Genomic DNA, 19248 nt, shown 5'->3' on the forward strand with positions numbered 1-19248 from the left:
GAACATCTGCAGCAGCTGTTTACTGCTGCAGCGCTGACAGGATGAATGAAACATCTTCATATTTAGTGCCTCACCGAGTATCTTCAGGGTTTATAAGGATCAGCGCAAACATAGGAGTTATTGTGGACTGAGTGAAATGACTTCAGACAATAACCGTGGTTGTGAACCTTTTAAGATTTTGTGATGTGAAGTAAAAATATTTATTTTTAAAATAGAAGGAAAAGAAAGTAACACTGAGAGCTTTTCAACCAGCACAGAAGTGGTTTTGTTCTCGTTTGTAAACCTAAAATATATAAATAAGTAAAGAAAAATAATAGAAAGACCCCAAACTGTCAATGGGCGTTTCTTTTTTTTGACAGTAAGACAAGGGAAGGATTGCTGATACGAGACACAGCTGCTCTAGAGACAGACAGAAGCGTCCCGATGGAAAAGCAGTAACCGTGTTTCTGTGTTCGCCTCTCAGGTAACGCTGTCGGTCCCCCAGCTTCCCGCCCTCGCAAAGGAGGAGTCTCTGTCCTGCCTCTTCGGGCTGCTCCCGCCTCAGCCTGCCATTGTCATGGGAAACAGCATCACCTGCCAATCCCCTGCCCCAGAGCACCTCCCACCTCTGCCCACAGGAAGCGGTGAGTAGGAACTGTGGGCGCGTTCCAATCCTCCATAATACCATCCTACTTAGCGTGCCAGAAACAGATTTAGTGTGTCCCAGTACACAGTGTTTCAGAACGAGTCTGCCAAAAATATCAGGAGGTTTAACTGCATGTGAAGCATTTTACAGCAGTTTGAGTCCGAGTGCAGCACGCAGTGACAGTAAAAACGTCTCCATTCAGGTGTGCTACTGTGTAACTTCTGTCTCCTCTCACCTGCAGATCACATGATCCTGCCCGTGTCACTGATGTTTGGTCATGTGACCGTCACAACGGGCGACATGACCTTCTATGACTGCATGGCTGTAAGCCGACTGAACCAGAGCTCCCAGTAAGTCACGTAGGCACAGTGACGGTGCTGTACGTTTATCTGAATCTAAACCAGTGATGGAGGAGACGCTGAAGGCCGTGGTGTGTGTTTCAGGTGTTTGGCGTGTGTCAGCAGTGTGTGGCGCTGTAACTGGTGTCCTCTGGATCAACTGTGCACTCACAACCACAGCTGTCCAAACCAGCACATCATCCTCAACCACAGAGTAAGACGGCCCGCTGCCCCGTCCGTCTCCATCTTTTTGTCTGTCAGCCTGTCTCTAACCCCGCCCCTTCTCTGTCTGCAGGACTCTCCTGGTCCTACTTCCTGTCCGCTAGTCTACGACCTACAGAGCTCTGCTTTAGTTCCCATGGGCCTGAGCGCCACAGTGGTGCTGCGGGGACGAAACCTGGACGTCTACACTGTAAGTCCGCGTCTCTGACCTCATTTCAGTCTGACGGGGATCGAAATGGAACTGTCAAACGCTGTTAGTAATATTTAGACCACAAAATGAACACCAAAAAAACCTGTAAAAACAGTCTTTGTTTGAAGTGGATGAACATTAGTCAGATCAGACTGATATTTCATGTTTCGACTGTCTGCTGTAACCTCCCAAAAAGTGACACTTAGCGTAACCAAGTTAGAGCTTTTGTTTCTTGGAGCCTGGTTGTTGTATCTGGTTGCACTGCTACACTGTTCTCTGTCTGAGTGTGGCGTGCACATAAACACGAAGCCGATCTGATGCTGTTCAATTTAGATTTATTTATATAGCGTCAAATCACAACAACAGTCTTCTTTAAGGTGCTTTATATTGTAAGATAAAGATCCTACAATATTACAGAGAAAACCTGAATAATCAGATGACCCCTATGAGTAAGTACCTATTTTCAAGTTGCAAAAAAGAGCTATAAGAATTATAAACCAATCAAACTATATAGAACCAACTAACATTTTGTTTATTAATCTGAATACCCTGAAATTTTATGATTTAGTTGAATATAAAATGGCACAGATAATGTATAAAGCACAAAATAACTTGCTTTGCCCCAGTACTCAGAAGCTGTTCAAAGTCAGAGAGAGTCAATATGACTTAAGGGGAACAGATTTCTTTAAAAAAAACAAGATAAGGACAAATATAAAGCAGAGATGTGTTTCTGTTAGAGGAGTTAACCTGTGGAATAGTTATGACAGTGATTTAAAAAGGTGTAGTTCATTTTCCTTGTTTAAAAATATGTTTAAAAATAGAGTATTAGAAAAATATATATATCAAGAATGAAAAGAGCAAAAAAACAAAAAACAAAAAAAACAAAAACAAAAAACAGAAAACCTCTTGATTCTTTTGCTTTGATGTAGTTACTTACTAAGGTGGTGGTGTTTTTTCTTGTTTGTTTGTTTGTTTGTTTTGTTTTTGCCTTGTTTGCCTTCTCTCACCCCAACCGGTCGCAGCAGATGGCCCCGCCCCTCCCTGAGCCGGGTTCTGCCGGAGGTTTCTTCCTGTTAAAAGGGAGTTTTTCCTTCCCACTGTCGCCAAAGTGCTTGCTCATAGGGGGTCATATGATTGTTGGGCTTTTCTCTCTGTATCTATGAAGCGCCTTGAGGTGACATTTGTTGTGATTTGGCGCTATATAAATAAAATTGAATTGAATTGAATTTTATTATTTGCTTCGAGCCCTGTGTACAGGAGCTGCATGCTAAAAGATCTTTTGTTAAAAGGGTTGGCGTAATAAGCAAATGCTTCAGCCAATACCTTTTGATTAGCCTTGTCTCATGCTTTCTTGCTTTGTGGTAAATCTTTGTTCTGTCTTCACTGAGATATTTGAATGCTAATCAATAAACATATCAAACCAGGAAACTTGGTGACAGTGGGACAGAAAACCTCCTTTTTAGCAGGAAGAAACCTCCAGCAGAACCAGGCTCAGGGAGGGACAAGAGACACACTGTGGAAAAGAGGCAGAGATTAATCATAACTAACGATTAAATGCAAAGTGGTGAATAAACACGTAGAGAGTGAAGAAGAAACGCTCAGAGACTGAGTGTAGGAGTCTCTGTTAGTTTCAGTAAGCCTTGGCTCCTCATCGTGTTTCTACATCTGTGTCTGCAGCAGCTGTAGGCAGGCGTTTCCAGGAGTGCGTCAGGTCTTCTGGCTCCACAAAAAGGACATTTTTACTTGATATCTGCTTGTTTGTTAACAGCAGCGAGTTCGAGGCAGCTGAGAGAATCATAAATTCATTTTCAGTGTTTTAGTTTGAGCTAATTATCAGGTTGCTGCTGCTGGATGGATAAATTAATTTCATTCTTATGTAAACTGACATTTATGAAGCCTGTGTTCAACTGCAATAAGTCTGAATGTAAATAGTAAAAGGCGCAGAATCCTCATCAGCAGCCTCAGTTACTTCTTCATCTTCAGAGCCGTTGTCATCAAAAAACCTCCAACATCAGATAAAAATTCAGCTTTGAACTAATCCTGAAAGCAGCTGCAGCTCCATCATGTTACTGTGATAATATGCACTTAAAAAGTATTGCTTTCAATTAAAATAAACGACCTCCTATATTATGTTCAGCATGTGCTGCAATTTATGATTTGGGACTTTCCGTTGAATTTATTTAGGTCTAACCTTGGTTTACTCTTCGTAACAAGAAACAAAATCAACGTGTGCAAAACCGCAAAATCCTGTGAACCTCTGTGTGCAGATAGTGAGAGGGTCGATAGCAAATTCATTGTACATCATGAGCCACATACAGCCCAGTGTGATCGTGGACCAGCGAAACCACACAGTTTAACCACACATTTAACTCCTGAGACGCTTTAATACAACAAAAAAGTGCAAATTCAACAATACATCTCAGTTTGTCTGTGTGATACAATAATGATACTTTTGAAATTAATGTGTAAAACTTTTGTTAGCTCAGTGCACAGATTGTTTTTTGTTAATTAACAGAATTTTTCTTTTTTCATGTTTTTCCTGTGGACTCACTTTAAAAATCATGAATTCCTGTAGTAGTGAAAAAACGGGAATGTTCTGTTATTTAATTGTTTATATACATCGTATTTACTTTCGTGTAGTATGAATAGGCGTGGGGGAGGTCTTTATCAGTAGTACAAGCTCATGTCACTGCAACCCCCCCTGGCTTCTGCTCCGCGGCTGCTGAGTGACCCCTCATCTGGGACTCTCCTCAGCTCTTTCTGGGACAGTGGCGCGGCTGCCCCTCTGTTGGTCTTCCTTGGTCTCTTGTGTTCTGGGGGCCTCTGGATGTCTGGAGTTTCTCCTCCATACCTGCTTCATGCCCTGGAGGACGGGGCTGTGGCCCCCCCCCCACACCCTCTAGCACAGGGGTGTCAAACTCAAATACACAGTGGGCCAAAATTCAAAACTGGAACAAAGTCGCGGGCTAACGTTAATATTTATTGAAAAAAAAAAAATCTTCCTCCAGATATGAGGATGAATCTTTTCTTATGGACTCAAATAAGTTTTGCTGGAAAACTGAATATGGAACAAGCAAAGCTTAATACTAAACAATATATATATTAGCTGTATAATACCAGTAGGCCAGCTCTGATGGTAATTTGGTATGGCTTCGCGGGCCAAATGTAATTAGGCTGCGGGCCAAATTTGGCCCGCGGGCCAGAGTTTGACACCTATGCTCTAGCAGATCATTACATGAAGGAACCTTTTAAAAAAACAAGCGCGTCCATGCTCACAGGTGTACACACGGGTGCTCACACACACAAACTACCTCAAAGCACACTGTGTGCTGTTGATATTACGTGCTGCACAATAATGTTTAACACTTAGTATTTACCGTTATATTCCCATAGATCATTGTGATGTTGTTTATTGTATTGCTCTCGTTTTCTTCTGCTTGTTTTCTTTTTTCTTTCTCAACAGGTGATCCAGGTGATTGATAGATGTATTTCTTTTGTCTGCTTATTTAGTTGGTTTTTGGTTTTTTGCCCTTTAACCCCGTCCCTCTTCTCCGCTGTTTTTCCCCCTCTTCCTTTCTCCCTTTTCTTTTCCTCATTCAAGTCTGTCCCGTATCTAGCAAGTGACAATAAAAAATAAATAAAATAAACAATAAAAGGTGAATCAAATAGACCATTATGGCAAGGCTGGGATGGTCAATTTGGTAAAGTAAATCCGTTGGGTATCTTTCTTCGCCTTTAGACAATAATTCTGATGGCAAAAAAACCAAACGGGACAGGCAAAAAATAAATAAGTAAATGAATAAAAAAATCTGAATAAAAACACAGTTAAAAGTCTAGATTATACACCCTCCTTCACATTTTCAAAGACTGGCTGATTCTAGCCCCCAGGCTTTGTCTGGTACCTACTTTACAGAGTTTGGCCGTTCAGATGAAATGTACCAGATAAGGCAAAGGTATCCCGGATATGTTGAACTACTTTCGTGGTACCAGCCTTCGGGCGTTGGTCTGTTCTATTGACCTGAATCACTAAAATCAAACAGCTGAGTGTCTGTGTGTGTCTCTGCAGGATGAAGCTCCGTATGTGTGTGTTGTTGAAATCGAAGGATCCCCGACTAATCTGACAGCTTCTGTAGAGAAAATGCACGACAACACGCACACCTTCACCTGCATGCAGCATCAAGTAAGAGACGCACGCAAACACGTTTGCAGATAATTAGTTAATGGCAGTAACCACACAGCTGATATTTAAAATTCTGTCTGTCCACCTGTCCCAACGTCTGCAGTTTCAACATCCAGTCAGTCAGCTTCAGTATTCTGCTCCTGTCTACCTGCGGAGAGGGGAACGACGCATTGATGCCTCACCTGGACTCCGACGTAAGAGCCTAGTGTTTTTACGAGTGAATCAGAGTGTTGTGTCCCCTGAATCCTGAACTGTATGTGATACATAAACTAAACACAGACCAGGAGAAGAGGCAGCAGGGAAAGGGAAAGCCCTACGACAAAAGCCTCGCTGCAGTTACTGAAACCATATGTGGAATATTGCCAAGAAATGAGGGTTCAGCAGTAAGGATGAAAGGACATCAATTTCATGGTTATTTCACACAGCTCTAATACCAAAGCATTAGAAAATGAATGGTTTTAAATGTTAAAGCATTTTAATAATTCTAATTTAAACATTTGAAACTCAGATATTATCTTTATTAAGTCTTTTTTTATATAGTATAAAAGATCAATTGCTTATTAGAATTAGAAACGAGCAACTATAAATTTAACTCTAATTTTGATATTGTTTCTGGTATTAATGTCACTACTAGTATTATTCAGTTTAAATATCTGCATTAACATTTTCTAGGACAGCTGTGTGTCATTGTATACCCGTGCATACAGTCTGAGTCTGTGTGAAAAACACTCACTCACATAGACTCATGCATTCCCACAGTGAATGAGGCCCACTATGTTTGACCAAAGTCAGCATGTGGGTGAGGATGGGGGTTAATGTTTTCACAAAGACAGAAAGAGAAATGCATTCATGATATTTGTCTCCTTTTCTTATTAATATACAGTCCAGCTGTATGACTGCTCAGCTGGCCAATCAGATTGCTCACAGTGCAGGGCGGTGCCTAAAGAGTACGGCTGTGTATGGTGTCCTGGAAGCCCAGCCCCGAGCTGTGTGTACAGCCGAACCTGCTCCAGTAAACCTGCAGACACCTGCCCGCCTCCTCAGATCACAAAGGTGGGTCTCGTCAAAGTCCATGTAGAGGAAGCAACTGTGCACCATACTGGATCAAATCCAGGCAGTAATTTTGATGCCCTGTCTGAGTGAAACTTTAATTTCAGTGGTCACTGGGACCTAAAAACTGCATGTACAGAATCATCAGTCACATCCAATAAAAGCAGCTTCAAAGGTGGTTATTGGCTATTTGGGGGCAGGACAGCTGCCATCTTTGTGTTCCTACAATTCTCCTGCAGATTTCCGTCTCTCGTCCTTTTATAATGATCGGAAGATCAGTCTGTGTGTCAAACTGTTTCTACCTGTCTGTCTGCAGGTGGAGCCTGCCTCCGGTCCTCTAGAAGGCGGCATTCTGGTGACGATCACAGGATCAAACCTGGGCATGAAGTATGAGGATGTGGTGGGCGGAGTCACTGTGGCGGGTATTCAATGCCTGCCTCAGTCTAAAGGTTACAAGATCTCCACCAGGTAACATGATGATTACATTAGTGTTTACGGGATTCCTTTATGCAAACGTTCAGCACATAACTGAATCACAGAGAGATGTGATGAGACCTCCCTTTCTGCCTGCTCTGTAACAAACCTGCCAGTCACCAGTTCAGCACAACAACATATCAATAACTGGGATTCTCAATGTCTTCATGATGATAGTCCAGAAGTTTTCAATCCAACAATATTCTTCTGAAAGGTGTAAAACCACAGACACCCACTCAGCCAAGTCTGACGTAGCAGCCGTGACATCACCCACTGGTTAGCAGTGTTGGTCAAGTTACTTGAAACAAGTAATCAGTAACTAATTACTGATTACTTCGCCAAAAAAGTAATCCCGTTACTTTACTGATTACTTATTTTCAAAAGTAATTAATTACTTAGTTACTTAGTTACTTTTTAAAAACACGATTTACAACCTGAATAGGTGATAAAGTGATAGATCTTTCAGCCCAATTCTACTTTTTCTGCATAATCCATCATACAAAATGTAATCAAATGGAAAAGTCTCTTTTTAAAACTTGTTTTATTAGTTTTAATCTTTTAACTTTATGCATCAAGCAAAAATTAAATTATCTGCAACATTCTCTGACTAGAAGAAATTTGTTTAATATTTAAACTTATTTTCTGCACATTCCAGCACATAAAATAAAATATTTTTTGTGTTTACACTCAGTCTTTCAAATAGATGCAAGTAAAACACAGCAGAAAATAAATAAAATCAAAGACTAGCGGTCCTGTTGCTCTATTTTCACCTGTAAAGCAGGAGTGGGGTAGGCGGAGGTTTACCCTGGTGCAGGTGAGCCTCAGCGGTCAGTGGAAGAATCCGCGAGTTTCTCTGTGAATTTCCCATTACGTCATTGCGCACTCGGAGCTTGTTTAGGGTTTTTTTCGCTGTAAAAAGAAGTTTTCTTCCCACGCACAACTGACACTAATGTTTTTGTCACTTTTTATGGAATCAAACTCAAAGTAAGGTCAGTACTTCCACACTTTAAACGCTGCACGCTCATACTCTCGCCGCACTCGATATATGATCCATTGTTGATCTGCACACAGCTGTTGTCACGAACGTCGCACTCGCTTACGTCACTGTCATGAGACATTCTCGCAAAAAAATCACGGTTTTAGTAACGCAGTAACGCTGCGTTCCTACGGGAAAGTAACGGTAATCTAATTACCGTTTTTGCAATAGTAATCCCTTACTTTACTCGTTACTTGAAAAAAGTAATCAGATTACAGTAAAGCGTTACAAGTAGCGTTACTTGTAACGCGTTACTGCCCATCTCTGCTGGTTAGTGAAGTCCCATTAAGAAGCCTCAAGTGAGTCTTTATGCTGTCGCCATCTTGGTGTTTTTAAACCATATGTGTGATCTGATGGAGAAACTGAGGCTCATTGGCATATGTTGCTGATTACACCCTGGATAGGCCTCCTTTCTGACCCTAGTAAGAACTATAATTTACAAAAGTAACTAAATGTTTTATTCATTATTACTGGAAATCAATGACTGAGCTGATGATGTCATCAGGAAAATGTTTACTGAATTCACAGTGTGGAAGCCCAGGGCTGTTTTCTCATGGACTTCCATACAAGCTAGAACCTTTTAGCAGCAGAGGAGTCGCCCCCTGCTGGCCATTAGAAACCATGCAGGTTTAAGACACTTCGTACTGTGGATGTGATCACAAAGCTGTGTACTGACTTCTGACACGTGAAATGACCTGTTAAATCCAAACAGTTACAGGTCACCTTTGCGACATCATAATAAAATCAGAAACACTTCCAGCCATGCTCCAGTGCTCGATTGTGCTCATATGTCTCATATTAAAGCGCTGAAAGAGTCTTCAGTGAACACCTTGAAACAGAAAAAGTCTAGAATCAGGTGAAATCCTCCAAGGATGCCACTCTAACGTGTCCTCTCTCATTTCCTTTCAGCAGCTCTAACATAGTCAAATATTCTTATTCCTGTCTGTGTGACACCAGCAGCCCGTTGAGTCACTTTTCTTTATTGCCCTAAGGAGCTCTACAACCTGTACAGCGCACAACGCCTCCCATCCTCAGAGCCTCGATTTAGATCAGGGAGAGCCTTTAACAGGAGACAAATCTATCTGATGCTCACACAGGGAGAAAATTCAAACACGAGCTTTTATGGAGCGAAACCTTTTTCTCTTCAGAACTGATTCTGTTTGAACTCACTCCCTCGGGAGCAAAATCTCCGTTTTGATTTAGCCTCCGTGCTTTTTTTGAATAAGCTATCAGATTGAAATCTTCCGCACGCCTTTGTTTAATTTTAGAATACTTTCACCAACTCAGCCTCGGGGATTTCGTATCTTTAGGAACTTTGGGACCTGCTCCAAAGTTTAAAACTTTATCAGTTTAGTTTTATGTTGTTATCTCAACTTCAGCTTGATGTTACCAAGTAAAGGCAAACACGTTAAAGCTTCCTCGAGGTTGGAACGAGGCTAAAGAACAAGGGCAAAAAAAGAACTGGGTCACATCTTATTTGACCTTGATGGAAAATGTCACAAGGTCAAGAAAAGATGCAAAAGCTTGTGACAGTGAATTTTGTTGATGCTGATCTTCCGTGATAAAACTACAATTTTAGTAGAGGGACTACAAAAACTTGTGCTCTTATCTTGATGTTTTATGGAGGCTTTATAAATATGAACAATATAATGTAACATCCATGCTGGTGAAATAAAATGCTGGTATTAAGAAATAGTGTTAAGTCTAACATCTCCGAACCATATTAAGGCTTTTAGCATCTCTGAAATAGAATTAATGATGCTAATCCCGAAATATCCCAAATGAGAACATAGCCAGTGTAACACTGTAACCCTCGCTTCACTTTGATCATTTTAATTAAGCTTATTATATTTCTAAATCGACATTACAGATAACACGCAGATTTTAATAAAAGGCTATTATAAGTTCAAAGCATATGCATTATTATAAAAGATGGAAGCCGTAGCTGTAAATTACACGCTGGCCTCCATCATCGTGTCAGATATTTTTATCTTTGCTTTCATTAATAGTCTTATGGTGCACTCGTTGAATTGTGGGTTATCATCATCTCCTTTACTTCCACGAAGGATGCTCCAGTGCATTTGATAAATGAGATTCACAGGGTTTAACCAGCCATGTTTATTATATGGTTGTCGCACAGGTACTTCTGGGTCACCTGATCCAGCCCTAACTATTATCTTAATCAGAAAGAAAATGTTTTAAAGAGTAAAAAGAGTGAGGGTGAGACTGCTACAGCAGTTTAGAAATCTGGAAAGTTCTGAGGATGGTTACTTTGGTTCCTGAGTTGACTTTTTCCATTTCTATTCCAGTGTGGAACCAATCAGGTTCTGAGTTGTGACTAGGGATGGGTATCGTTTAGGTTTTATCCGATACCAGTACCAAACCGGTACTTTTGAAACGGTGCCGGTGCTTAAACGGTGCTCAAACCGGTGCTTAAAGAATGAAGAACACAAACTTTGTCCAAAAACCTCTCATGTTCAGCTGTTTTTTTGTAAAAAGATAACAATGTTAGCCTTTTCTGCAGCTATAGGGGATTTATGGTATCACTCTTGGCTGGAAGCAGCTTAAACAATGGAAAAAACACAAACTTTGTCCAAAAACCTCTCATGTTTAGCTGTTTTCCACTTTTTCTTTGGTCATTTTTGTCCAGGGTGAAGGGAGCATCTGCCATCAAACAAGAAGACAGCCGCATGTAACTATGATGATGTTTGCTAGTTCACCTTACATGCATTAATGTAATAACGTGGTTAGCCTACTCAACGTAAATTACACACGAACAACATTAAGCGACCCACGCAGAGAAGAGCGGCTGCTGCTGCATCATCATCATCCGTCATCATTTCTGCTACACTGGCAGGGCTAGGGGCCAGGACTCTCCTCTTCGGGTTTTTGGGGGATGTTGCTAACTCCGGGTCCGATAACAGGCACCCCACCCGCAGTAGATGTGCACGGTGTGAGGTCTCGCAGCAAGCTATCAAATACGGCGCATTTCTTGGCTTTAAAAAACCGCTATGCGTCGCCAGGTGTTTCATCAGATTCGAGGTGTTACCTCCTTTGACAGTATCACAGTATCAGCTTAAAGCACTTGTTGCAGCTGCTGAGTTTGCATCTTTTGCTGTGAAGTACAGCCAGACTTTTGACCGCTTCGCCTTGGGCATTTTTAATCTGTAGCTCTGCTCTAAAAGAACGTACGTACCTGGACCTGCCTACTATCCTCGGAAACGTAAAATGATTGGCTGGAATCTAAAGTGTATCACAGCTCAGGAAAAATAAAGCACCGAAATGCGGTCATGGCACTGGATACCGGTACCCATCCCTAGTTGTGACACCTGTCGTGTAGGTGTAGTAAGACTGCAGCGTGTGTCTTATAGCAGGGCTATGTTATCAGAATATGTGATTTTGACCTTGAAAATTGATTTTCCCTAACAGTCACTGGATAAATGTGGATAAATAGATAAACACACACATAAGTGACACACGACAGAACAGTTGGGATGTGGTTATGGTGACTCAGAGCTCAAAGGAATAAACCATAAAAAGTTGTTTTTTTCCCAGTGTTGTTCCACCAATAGGAATCTTCCACAGTCGGTACACCAGTGTAGCTGTCCTCCTCTGCATGGACACACAAGCTCATGTTTGCTTTTCTGTGTGTGTTTGTGTGTGTGCATCAGGGTTGTGTGTGAGCTGCAGCCTAGTGGGAAGCAGAAAGAAGGGCCCATCTTGGTTACTGTGGGAACAACTCGTGGGAGGTCAACAAAGATGTTCACCTATCAGGTAAGACTGAGTAGCCCAGTGTTACGTGGTATCTGGTCACCAGTATAAAGGTGTATCTGATGTCTAACGTGTTGTGGTTCAGGATCCTCTGCTGCAGGATCTCATTCCTAATAAAGGTCCCGTCTCCGGAGGAACCAGGCTGACCATCAAAGGACGACAGCTGCTCACCGGGCAGACGTCTGACCTGAGTGCCTTCCTGGGCAGCCAGCCCTGCTACATGTAAGTACAACGCTACGGCTTCTGGTACTGCGGCACTAATACTACTGCGTGCCTGACTGTCCGTCTCCTCGCCTGTTCTCAGAGTTGAAGAGGTGAATGACACGCAGCTGGTGTGTCAGACTGGTTCCAGCAATCGGACGGGTCTCGTCCCAGTTCGGGTTCTGTTTGGTAAAGCCGAGCGGACTATTCCAAACGTTACCTTCCATTACCTCGAAGACCCCGTCGTCACCAGCGCCATACCTGCCGAGAGCTTCTACGCGTAAGCGCCAGTCGCCTTACACCTGCGCTCGATCCTCACACACGCGCACACCTGCTAATTAGCTGTTGACTGTTTTAGGGGTGGGCGTGTCATACGAGTGGAGGGCAGGAACCTGGACGTGGTGCAGCAGCCAATCATATCTGTGTGGGTGGAGCCTCTAGAGGTACAAAGGGTGAAACGGAAGAAACGACTGGCTCTTCTCACCTCCAAGCAGCAGCTCGTCTTTAACAGCACCATGACAACGGTAAGACAAACGGACCAATCGGAGACAAGCTTTTAAAATTTTTAGCCTGTCTCACGCCTGTTTTACCTCCCCGTCTGCCTCTCAGGTATCAGAGCGCTGCTCCATCCTGTCGTCCTCTCAGATGACTTGCCCGACCCCCAGAGTGAACCCAGAGGTCAAAGTTAAGGGCGTCTGGTTTCAGCTTGATAACGTCAGAGTCCACTATGAGAGCATCAAGGTACCTCCCATGATTAAAAGGGTCAAACACCAGGGTGGATTATAGTGGGAATTCATCCTTGATGACTTCGTCCAGTTTTCTTCAGCGTCTGGTCCTGTGACGTTTGATCGTACATCCACGATGCACCGCAAACACGAGCTGCTCAGAGTCAGTTCTGCTGCTTTCATAGGAGCAGATTAAATCTCCAAAATCTGAATTTTGTCAGTTCAAATACTTTTTAAGGGGTGATGCTGGGCTGCTGTATGGATTTATTGGAATTAAGAGTGAAGCGGCACACATGCATTTCTTTATCAAAGCCTAATTTTTTACTTCACTTTAAACACAGTGTGACGCATTAATATGAACAAATGGGGCATATGTTGTCACGCAACACGTTCTCACTCCCAAAGCGTAACATTTTACGCTAGGTGACAAATCGTCAACATATTACGTTTTCGGCTACCCACCACGTTCCTAAATGACGACCTCGGAAAAATGAGGAAATATGAGAACCGTATGGACTCAGTCTACACATGTTCGCTCTTTTTCTGCAAATCGCTTAGAAACACTATTTAACATCATTAAAGTCTTGGTTCAGGTCAGGAAAAAGGTTATGGTTAGGGCTAGGGATAAGGTTAGGTTTAGGGCTGGAATACAGGGCTGGAACGTCTATTACCGCGGGAGCGTCCTTGCACTGGATTTCAGCCATAACCCGCCGCGTACCATAAGAACGCCGACGGTCTCCTTTTGCGTTCCTCAGGAACGCCGCGGGACGTGACAAAACGTCGGCATGTTACGCCTCGGGAGTGAGAACGGCCTGTGTCACGTTGCTTCCCTAACGTCTAACAGAGCCGCACAAAAATTTCCACTTCCTTAATTTTCACATAGTCAAATATAAAAGCATAAAAAAAGGATGCAGATGATTGAAAATAAAGGATGAGGCTCAAGAGGGATTTGAATAGCAATTTACTTAAAAGAAAAGGAAGGGACTGAAAGGGTTTTAAATAAAAGGAGATTTTAACTGGAATTATTCCCGAGGCTGAAAAATGAGGCATACGTGCTTTGAAACCTGCCTGACAGACAGAAATCCAGTGTGAATGAAGCCTTACTGAACTATTTTCCACTTCTAATGCTTGATGGAAAACCTTTTTGTCTCTCTGCCTGTCTGTCTTCCAGGGTAAAAGCTTCACTTACTATCCAAACCCAGTTTTATTTCCAATCAACCGAGAAAATCTAGACGTGCCGTTCCGTTTCAAACCTGGAGGAGTGATCGCTGTGGAGGTACAGCAACTGTCGTACGTGAATCCTGAGCCATGCAGACGGAATAAATTCAGATTTAACCTCCGTTTCTGTCTCTTGTCGTCCGTCAGGGCCAGGACCTGACCAGAGCCATGTCCAAAGAGGAAGTGAAGGCTTGGCTTGGAGATCAGGAGTGTGACGTGAAAACTTTGGACAGCACTCACCTGTACTGTGACCCTCCAGAGGTCCAACCACTCAGTGTGGATGACAGCAATGAGCTTCCTAGCCTCAAGGTGCTCTTTGGTTTTTGAGCTGTTGGCTTTTGCAGGGATTCATATCCAAGGCAGAGATGCTTTTTAGGGATTTTCCAGCTCGGTTGGTATGCAAGGGCCAGTGGTTTACTCATTCTCACACTCAGCCTTTTCCACTCTCTGTCTGCATGTCTTCTGTTAGGTTTTCATGGGAAACCTGCAGGTGGATCTGGGATTGGTTCAGTACGACAGCAACTCTCTGCTGCCTGCTGTCCCATTGGCTGCTCAGATCGGTTTGGGGGCAGGAGCAGCTGTCATCATCCTGTCAGTGTTGGTCATCATCCTCATGTACAGGTAAGTATCCACCTGTGTCTGAAACCAGGTGTGTTTTTAGGCAACTTGTCTCTGCTGTTGTGACATCTTGTTTTGGATTTTGTTTCCTCTCAAACGGCTTTATTTGTATTCTTGTGCTTAAAAAACAAAAAGGACAATCACTTCATTTTTGTCTGCAGTGACATTTTAAAAGTCGACTCGATGTTTTTATGAGAATATTCTTCATCTCGTCATTAATCTTCAGCTAATGTGTTTTCGTTTTGTTGATTTTTGCAGGAGGAAAAGTAAACAGGCTCTCCGAGATTATAAAAAGGTTTTACTGCAGTTAGAAACTCTGGAGATCAACGTGGGAGATCAGTGCCGCAAAGAGTTCACTGGTATGAAAACACATTTTAAATAAACTGCAAACCTTCGTATTGTGTTGGACTTCTTATTCATCTGGATTTCCTGATGGCAGATCTACCCAAAAATGTTAAAACTAAAGATTTACTGAGCCCTCTGTGTTTGATTGGATACATTTAAATTTAAACTCTAAGTTTTTGAAATCTCAAGCTGCCATTTGCTCCTCGTATACCTCTTGTCCTTCAGACCTGATGACAGAGATGATGGATCTGAGCAGTGATGTGGGAGGACCAGGAGTCCCCCTCTTGGACTACAGGATATATGCAGAGAGAGTTTTCTTCCCTGGCCAGCAGACGGCACCACTGAGTCGTCAGCTAGATCTGCCCGAGTCGAGGAGGCAGACTGTGGAGCAGGGCCTGCAGCAGCTCAACAACCTGCTCAATAACAGACTCTTCCTCACCAGGGTGAGTGGAGATAGTGGGAGGAGGCAGGAGAATGGTCATATGACGTCTAAGGTGACATTTTTTCTATATGCCTCTGTGTGTGTGTGTGTCTCAGTTCATCCACACTTTGGAGGCCCAGCAGGGTTTCTCCCAGCGAGATCGTGGCTACGTGGCCAGCCTGCTCACCATGGCTCTGCACGACAAACTGGAATACTTCACTGAAGTCATGAAGAGCCTGCTGCAGGACCTGGTGCAGCAGTATGTTGCCAAGAACCCCAAACTCATGCTGCGCCGGTACGCAACGCAAAAGCAACTTCAGTCACATTAGAAGTCAACAGGAAGTCTTTTCAGGTTTAAAGTTTAGACGTAGTTCCCTAAAAAGAGCCCAACATTTTTATTACAACCAGTCAAAGTCTTTGTAGAAGCAGGCCTTGCCACTGGCCCCCACCTTAGGAACGGCTCTAGGTAGTTATTTGGGTGAACATGACCAAATCCCTAAATCAGAAACGTATGGCTCAGATTTATACCTTCAGCTGGGAGGAGCTGTCTGTCCTGCTGATGTCTTGGCTTGCCTGTTTGTCTTTCAGAACAGAGACGGTCGTTGAGAAGATGTTGACCAACTGGATGTCCATCTGCCTCTATTCCTTCCTGAAGGTAACTGTCTCTCGGGCTCTGTCCCACTGCCTGTCCCACCTCACCAGGTCCCTGACCACATCCCAGTAGAATCATTGAGGTGTAGTCCATTTTTCTTTGGCCATAATTGTTAATTCACATTTCAGCAGAGTGTATCCAGAGATTGATACATTTCTTTTTGAGTGTTGTGAATTAGAACCAATCAAAAACCGCGAGATTGTCTCAGTGTTGGGTATAAAACTACCATGCATAATGTTGGTCACTGCTCTTTTTGTCTATCAGGAGGTGGCGGGAGAGCCTCTCTACATGCTCTACAGAGCCATAAAGTATCAGGTGGACAAAGGGCCGGTGGATGCTGTGACGGGAAAAGCCAAACGAACGCTCAATGACAGTCACCTGCTGCGGGAGGACATTGAATATTGCTCAGTGGTAACCAGAGTAACAGACATCACACTGATCTGCAGCTGAATCACTGATTCATTTATGACAAGTCATCTCTTTCTCTCAGACTCTGACGGTGCTGGTGAAAAACGGAGTCGAAGTTCAGCCATGTCCTGTTAAAGTGCTCGACACCGACACGATCACACAGGTACATGCTTGTTTGTATGGTAGCGCGGTGTCTATTTTTAATGCCTTCACACTTTTTGGTTATACTGCATATGATAGTAAGTGATATGTGATGGTGATAGAAGTTATTGTGGCTACAAATATATATTTGATTAGCTGAATAAACCTTGCTTGGCATAATTTCAATTCAATTCAGTTTTATTTATACAGCAACAAATCACAACAATAGTTGCCTTAAGGCGCTTTATGTTGTAAGGTAGACCCTACAATAATACATACAGAGAAAAACCCAACAGTCATATGACCCCCTATGAGCAAGCACTTTGGGTGACAGTGGGAAGGAAAAACTCCCTTTTAACAGGAAGAACTCTATGCCAGAACCAGGCTCACGGAGGGGCGGCCATCTGCTGCGACCATATGCTGCTACATAAGAAATAATAGATGATTTAATAATTACTAATGTTTCATCAAGGTACAACTGTTAGGTCATGCAAGCAGCTATCAATACAAGTGGCTACAGCCCATATAGCTGCAACTGAGGGCAGCTGCACTCTGTCAAAACCGAAGTCCTGATGTTGTAAATGTTGTATTTTATCTAAACTGTATTGGTTATATTAATAATACTAATAATACTGTGTGTGTTCATTTGCAATGAAAAGCCCCTGCAGTTAGTAACTTCTAAAGTTAGCCACCTTTGTCTAGTTTTCTTACTTTTAGAGTTTTCATTTAGGCAATTACTCTTTGGGAAAATGCCCACCTTCTTGTTTCTGGTTGCCGAAGGGTCCAGTGGCATTTGCGGTGTCTAGCATTGCCATCTTTTGTCTCACCTTTCTGACCTTCTGCAATGTAAGCCCCTCCCAGTCTTGCTATTTTTCACAGCTCACTGAGCTCAGCTACATCGATCCATCGATAAAAAGTGCCCTCTGGTGGCATGTTCTTTCTGTTGCACCACAATATAAAATTTTACTGCAGCATTTAATTTCAGATTCATAGAAGTAGTCGTCTATATTCTTAATTCCACTGGGATTTCTAAATACCTTTGTCACTTTGCTGTCTGCTTGTGTTCAGGTGAAAGATAAGATTCTGGATCAGGTCTACAGAGGAGCTCCATTCTCTCAGAGACCATCAGCTGACAGTCTTGACCTCGGTAAACACCTGTCTCACCTATCTGTTGTTTGAGATGTCTGAAAGTAGGAGATTAAATTGGCCGAAGCATTAGTGGGTGTTTTAAATATTCGGTTAGTGGATCTGAGAATGCATAGTGTCATCATATCCGTAGATCCAGACTGGCAGCTCATATGTACCTGTTTCTTTGTCAATAGAGTGGCGTTCAGGCCAAGCAGGTCATCTGACTTTGTCGGATGATGATGTCACAGCAGTGGTTCAAGGTCGTTGGAAACGACTCAACACACTGCAGCACTATAAGGTGAAAACAACTGGCCAATCGTGTTCCACCACCACCACCTTCTCTGTTCCTCCAGTTGTCCATCTCCTTGTTCACGTCGTTCTCTACTCTTTGGTTCTTCAGGTTCCCGACGGCGCCACGGTCGCTCTCATCCCTCGTTCTCAAAGTTCAGGTGGCGTGGGAGTCAACCAGGTCTTCCAAACTGGAGAGAGTAAGAAACACATCTTAACAGAATATCTCAATATTAAAAATATAATGTAAAACCCTAAAATCTAATACTCCCAGAGATTAAAATTAATGTAGCACAAAAAAGATGAAAAATAAAACTCTGTGTAAAAGTGTTACACCAAAACATGGTGGCTGACCGTCTCTTTATGGTGGCTGCAGAAACGCCAATGCTGGAGGGTGAGGAGGAGGAGGGTCTCCGTCTATGGCACCTGGTGAAGAGCAGTGAAGATCCTGAAATCCCAAAACACCGAAAGAGCAGTATGAGGGAGAGGGAGAGAGCCAAGGCCATCCCAGAGATTTACCTGACCAGGCTGCTGTCCATGAAGGTAACACACATATCCTTACCTTTAGGCATTGTGGGGACGTCAGACATTGTGGGCACCATTGATTCTGGAGGTTAAACAGCAAATTAATTTCACATGGTGGAGATATGTGCAAAATAGATGTGTGTGTGTGTGTGTTCTGATATTAGTGTGTGCGTGTTGTTGCCATACCATCTTCTACCACTAGGGGGCGGCAAAGAGTTAACTCTCCACCACACACCTCCACAGACAAACTCTTGGTCTGAGGGGTGTGTGGGATAAACACTAAAACCTTTACAGGTATACCTGTTAAATTTAAGGTTATTTTTGTGCAGACTCGTTTATCAGGTAGCTGTCCTTGGATGTGATAAGCACAAACAAATACACCCCAGAGAACTGACCGCCTGGCTATCTGTCCTTCAGCTTTACTTTTCTGTCTCTCACTAGGGGACATTGCAAAAGTTTGTGGATGACGTGTTTGTGGCGATACTCAGTACAAAGCGTCCTCCTCCGATCGCCGTGAGGTTTTTCTTCGACTTTTTGGACGACATGGCTGAGAAACATGGAATTGACGACCCAGAAACTGTCCACATCTGGAAGACCAACAGGTGAGGCACACATCTGGTTATCTGATCGAGATTTTCAACTCCCACAACCCCCTCACCCCTTTCCCTCTCTCTGACCCATGTCTTTCTCCC

The 19248-nt window shown here is 43.0% G+C and overlaps 1 protein-coding gene across 1 annotated transcript in view; it reads left to right on the top strand.

Moving 5' to 3' along the window:
• plxnb3 (plexin B3) overlaps positions 1 to 19248 on the top strand; it is a 103885-nt gene that overhangs the window by 78706 nt on the left and 5931 nt on the right. The window contains exons 9-35 of the mRNA XM_085145935.1: positions 464 to 623; positions 867 to 975; positions 1069 to 1177; positions 1259 to 1375; positions 5442 to 5555; positions 5659 to 5749; positions 6439 to 6608; positions 6922 to 7073; positions 11787 to 11889; positions 11972 to 12108; positions 12191 to 12367; positions 12446 to 12611; positions 12697 to 12828; positions 13984 to 14088; positions 14178 to 14339; positions 14500 to 14651; positions 14907 to 15007; positions 15219 to 15436; positions 15531 to 15709; positions 16003 to 16069; positions 16331 to 16477; positions 16557 to 16637; positions 17684 to 17762; positions 17938 to 18041; positions 18144 to 18231; positions 18408 to 18574; positions 18998 to 19158. Of these exons, the coding sequence (XP_085002061.1) occupies positions 464 to 623; positions 867 to 975; positions 1069 to 1177; positions 1259 to 1375; positions 5442 to 5555; positions 5659 to 5749; positions 6439 to 6608; positions 6922 to 7073; positions 11787 to 11889; positions 11972 to 12108; positions 12191 to 12367; positions 12446 to 12611; positions 12697 to 12828; positions 13984 to 14088; positions 14178 to 14339; positions 14500 to 14651; positions 14907 to 15007; positions 15219 to 15436; positions 15531 to 15709; positions 16003 to 16069; positions 16331 to 16477; positions 16557 to 16637; positions 17684 to 17762; positions 17938 to 18041; positions 18144 to 18231; positions 18408 to 18574; positions 18998 to 19158 (3548 nt within the window). The remainder of the gene's footprint in view (positions 1 to 463; positions 624 to 866; positions 976 to 1068; positions 1178 to 1258; positions 1376 to 5441; positions 5556 to 5658; positions 5750 to 6438; positions 6609 to 6921; positions 7074 to 11786; positions 11890 to 11971; positions 12109 to 12190; positions 12368 to 12445; positions 12612 to 12696; positions 12829 to 13983; positions 14089 to 14177; positions 14340 to 14499; positions 14652 to 14906; positions 15008 to 15218; positions 15437 to 15530; positions 15710 to 16002; positions 16070 to 16330; positions 16478 to 16556; positions 16638 to 17683; positions 17763 to 17937; positions 18042 to 18143; positions 18232 to 18407; positions 18575 to 18997; positions 19159 to 19248) is intronic.

This window comes from Neolamprologus multifasciatus, chromosome 20, assembly GCF_963576455.1.
Source record: "Neolamprologus multifasciatus chromosome 20, fNeoMul1.2, whole genome shotgun sequence".
Lineage (NCBI taxonomy): Eukaryota > Metazoa > Chordata > Actinopteri > Cichliformes > Cichlidae > Neolamprologus > Neolamprologus multifasciatus.